We start from the raw sequence: 4,625 nt of genomic DNA on the forward strand, positions 1-4,625 counted from the left end.
CTATTGAAGGTATGACAAAATGCTGACTTCAACATTCCTCGCACCCTTCAAGCATTGTATAAAGTGAGAAAGGAGATAATCTACGCTCATAAAAATCTTTATGCACCCTTCTTCACAGTACTCATCGACTGTAGATTGCGAGAGAATAGCTATTCGTAAATTGATAAGTTTGTTTTTATAAAATCATCACATATTCTACCAGAAATGCCCCCGAGGGAAGAAAGATATCAAAATCAGAGAGATCGTGAAAGGAGAGGAGAATTGCAGATAAGCAGACAGATTTTACGGCGGAGATCAGAATGGGAAGCCATAACAGAGAGGACAGTAGACGAAGAACGACGCTTAAGAGGAAGAATGGGGACAGAACCGCACCTAAGACAGGAAGATATGATTGGCATTCTTAGTGAATTAGATACAAATTCTTCCTGTGATTTCAAGAGCGTAGAACCGGAATTTATGGAAACCCAAATGCCATTTCAAATCGAAGATGGTGAAGTTCAAGAAATTGAGAGGATGGAAGTGATGGGAAATGAGCAAATTGAACAAACGCAGACGATAGAAGATATCAGATATGATGAGATTCTGCACCTGTTCATAATAGATGATGACTTCTTTGAATTTGACTCAGATCTCGAGTTTGAGATCCTGCTATTCCCTTTAGCAGTCCAACCTGATGTTGTTTCTCTACAGATGGAGGAGGAGGCGAGAGAGTTGGTAGATGCCTTTGGTACCATCAAGATATATAATTTTGATATTAACGAAGTTCCTCTGTGTTCAGTTTGTAGGATTGAATATGAGGTGGGTGAAGAGGCCTGTCAAATGCCATGTCACAAAACATATATTTTTCACTCGGATTGCCTTCGCCAATGGTTAGAAGGGAGGAAAAGTTGTCCACTCTGTAAAACGGGCGTGCCATACCCATATCGCCCACCGTTTGTTCCCTCATCTTTAATTGTGGATCTGAAGATTTTCATATATAAATTCAACTAGCTATATATGTTGCGCTTATTCTTACTAGTAGTTTCCATATTGTTTAGTATTTGATCGATTGCATCCGCTAGTTGAATATTGTGGCCTCCTCCTCGGTAGACTTATTCTTCAAGAATAGGTCGAATTTGCTGGCAAAAAGGATTCATCTTATATTTAAAGAATCAATGATCTAATAAGATGGTTTATGTGTAATTTATGTTATATAGAAATCAAATTCCTTTGGTGGGTTTTGCTTAAACTTCTCAAATTATTTATAAAAATTTAGAGATTAATTAAACAAGCGAAGTAAATTTCTAGAATTGATAGACAATGGTGCTGCAAGCTCTCTAATGACCAAGGGCTCACAAATGGCGCCATAAGCCAACAGCTAGCTTCCACTCTCGATCAATAAAATGGGAGTACAAACATAATATGGATTAGTTTAATAACCATAGGATTAAAGTATAAGGGACCGAAAATAACATTAAGGCACCAAAAGCCATGAGGTAGTTTGGCATGGGCAATCAAAGCATTAGGTTACACAAATCACAAGGGGATGAACTGAAATTTGACGAAAGGCCACCTCCTAGATTTAGGAGACATCTAACTAAACAACACTAATAGAATTCACACATGTCAGTATAAGCATTTACATGTTTATTTTCTTACATTTTAATTCGTCTTAAAATAAATTCAAATGTTCAAATTTGGTTTTTTTATTTTCATTAAAACAAATATTTGTTTCCATTAATGACATGTGTTAGTATTTAAAGACATTCATTTATATCTACACTTACAACCTAAAATCTCTTATATACAAATATATTTCTCATTTTACAAAATTATAAAACAATTATTAATATCAACAAATAAGTTAGGATTAAGGTTGCATCAATCTTGTAAATCTTATGTATATAAGTACTCTTACTATTGTTTGTAAATTACTCACATGGAATCTAGGAGAGGGTGGCCAGGCCTTGTTTTGGTCAGACTCGTGGGGTGGCTATCCGATAATCAACAAGCTGGCTAATTTCAAAAATGCACAGACCCTCTTGGAAGATAGATGGGAAAAACATGCCAAAAATTATATTGAAGTAGAAGATGGAAGCATAACCAAAAAGTGGAGATGAAAATATTTGGATAACATAGATATTCCGACTGGAGAGAAAGAGGGGTTAATTTGAATCCTAGAATCGAGACTCATATCTTTCCAGCTTAGCCATGATAAACTAGTGTGGAATGGATCCAAATCTGGAAGCTATAACACCAAGGAAGGCTATAAACTTTTGGTTGAAAAATGGCTAAGTCCAAAATGTGAAATTCCATTAAAGTTATGTTGGGATAAAAATTGCCTCGCAAAGGCAGGTATGTTCTTGTGGTTAGCCCTACAAAATAGGGTCCTTACTACCGACTTGTTTAAAAAATGGGGTTATGAAGAGCCAAGAAGATGCCCTCTTTGCAAGAAGGAGGAGGAAAATGTGGATCACTTATTATTATCCTGCAATTTCTCACTTGAATGTTGGAATTGGCTTCATAATAAACTGGGATGGAGTTCAACAATACCGATCTCTATTCTAAACATGTTTCAAGCTTGGCCTATAAGAAACATGAAGTGTTTGTATGGAGGTATGTGGATCATTTCTCCATCTATTGTTAATGGGGAACTTTGGAAAGAAAGAAATAGGAGACTCTTCAAAGGAAAGAAGTTGGGTTGGGACAACTAACTAACAAAATAGAAGCTGTTATTATTGAAATTTTGAGTAACAGAGTAATGAAGGGTCGGCATGAGGAGGCAAATATGTCCTTCTAGGATGAGAATATAAGGGGGCACTAAAATGGTTTGAAGATTCCCTCTTACATTGGATCAAGGCCTAAGATAGGTAAAGGTAAAAGGGAAACTTGTGTTTGGAAACCACCTAAGATTGAATGGTTTAAGCTAAACTTTGTTGGAGCCTTGAGAGGTAATCCAGGACTGGCTGGCATTAGATATTGTCTTCACAATTCAGACGGGACTGAGGTGGCGTGGAGAGCTAAACCAGTAGGCATTGAAACTAACAATAGGGCATAATTCATGGCACTAGTGGAAGGGCTCAAAATGTGCATGGCATTAGGAGTGGAGAAATTGGTTGTCAAAGGGGACTTGACCATTATAATCAATTCTATGAGAAAATGATCCATCTAAACTGGAGGCTAGATGAGTTGCTCAATAGAGCTTTAAACCTGAGCAGGGCTTTCAAGAAGATCATATTTAATCACATCTTCTACGAGGGTAATTCTATGGCTAATAAATTAGCTAATATGGGGACAAATGGGATCTACATAGACTAATAGTAACATCATGTTTGTAGCCTCAAAATTGTAAGATCATACCTCCCCCTTCGCTCCTTGATCTATAAGGGGATAGCATATAAGAGGCTTGGAGGGTGGACATAGATTATATTTCTCATCACCTTACGTTAATGACACATTTACACTCCTACCATTTTTTCTAAAGAGAAAATACTCATTATGCAGATGTATAGAAGAACTTTATATATTCCTTCTTTTTCTCATCTCATAGTTTCTTAGATATATAAAAATATAAATATAAAAATATTCACACACACACACACACACATGTATATTTATATGTATATGTATACATATGTATACATTAAACTATATATATTGGTATATAATCATAGATATATATGTTTATAGGTATATATATTCTCATCGATTTGTTTGCGCATTTGTATATGCATCCATATATTTATATATATATTAATCTATATGTTGTCTTGCATATCCTTCTCTTCTACTTGAATTAAAACCTTTATTCTAGTGGCATGTATAGAGACATTGATTTGACTTCCTTGTGGCACGCGGTAGTTGTGAATAGTAAGTAGAGAGATCAATTAACACAGGAGGTACTAATTACCTTGAACTTGGAGATCATTCTTCACCATTTTATTTGCACGTGACCCTTCATTCCTTCCTCTCTGACACTCTTAAGCGATCAAATTGGTCCTTCTTTGAGATAGTTGAGTTGTATTTTACAACGCCTTTCAAAGCACAATTAATATAGTAATGGATTTGTTTATCCTCCTCTATAGAGAAGTCGGTTATCCCAGTATAATCGAGGTTGTCTAGTGATCTGAGTGAGTAGAACTCGTTATGGATACATCACTGAGGCTAGTTGGGCTTAAGCGACAAACAAGAGACATCAAAGAAGATAGATTGAAAGGCATTCTTGTCTTCCCAAATGTCTTGGTTGGGCAGGCCATCAAGAAAATAATAGGGGAAGAGTATATTAAGAATGATGACTGCACTAGGGACAACTCTGATATAGCTACAATGTTTCTAGTGGTGGCCATGCACTTTGAGAGGGATAGGGAGGTGGTTGTGAAATTATGAAGAAGTGTCTTTAAGAAGGAACTGCTGGGTGAATTGGATAGGGTTGTCATCAATGTGGGTGAGGATTTAAATTTTGCTAAGCCTCAGAACTATGACAGATTCATATGGAAAAACAAATTGGTGCCAATATTTCCAATCTTGGAAACAAAAGATGAGGCTACCTTTGTGGCCTATAATCTGATAAGGTAGAGGATTTTTTTCTTTCTTATCTGGCTTTTGCATGTGCAAAAACTACACTGTAATAGATGGCTGGCGAAATA

The 4,625-nt window shown here is 36.2% G+C and overlaps 1 protein-coding gene across 1 annotated transcript; it reads left to right on the forward strand.

Moving 5' to 3' along the window:
• Window positions 1-204: 204 nt before the first annotated feature.
• On the forward strand, window positions 205-990 carry LOC131056617 (uncharacterized). Its single transcript, XM_057990925.1, has one exon. The coding sequence runs from the start codon at window positions 205-207 to the stop codon at window positions 988-990; it is 786 nt and encodes a 261-aa protein (XP_057846908.1).
• Window positions 991-4,625: the final 3,635 nt, after the last annotated feature.

Source organism: Cryptomeria japonica, chromosome 7 (assembly GCF_030272615.1).
Source record: "Cryptomeria japonica chromosome 7, Sugi_1.0, whole genome shotgun sequence".
Taxonomy (NCBI): Eukaryota; Viridiplantae; Streptophyta; class Pinopsida; order Cupressales; family Cupressaceae; genus Cryptomeria; species Cryptomeria japonica.

What these genes read in the sequence shown, in the direction of transcription:
- LOC131056617 (XM_057990925.1), top strand. Translation starts at nt 205, where the DNA reads ATGCCCCCGAGGGAAGAAAGATATCAAAATCAGAGAGATCGTGAAAGG.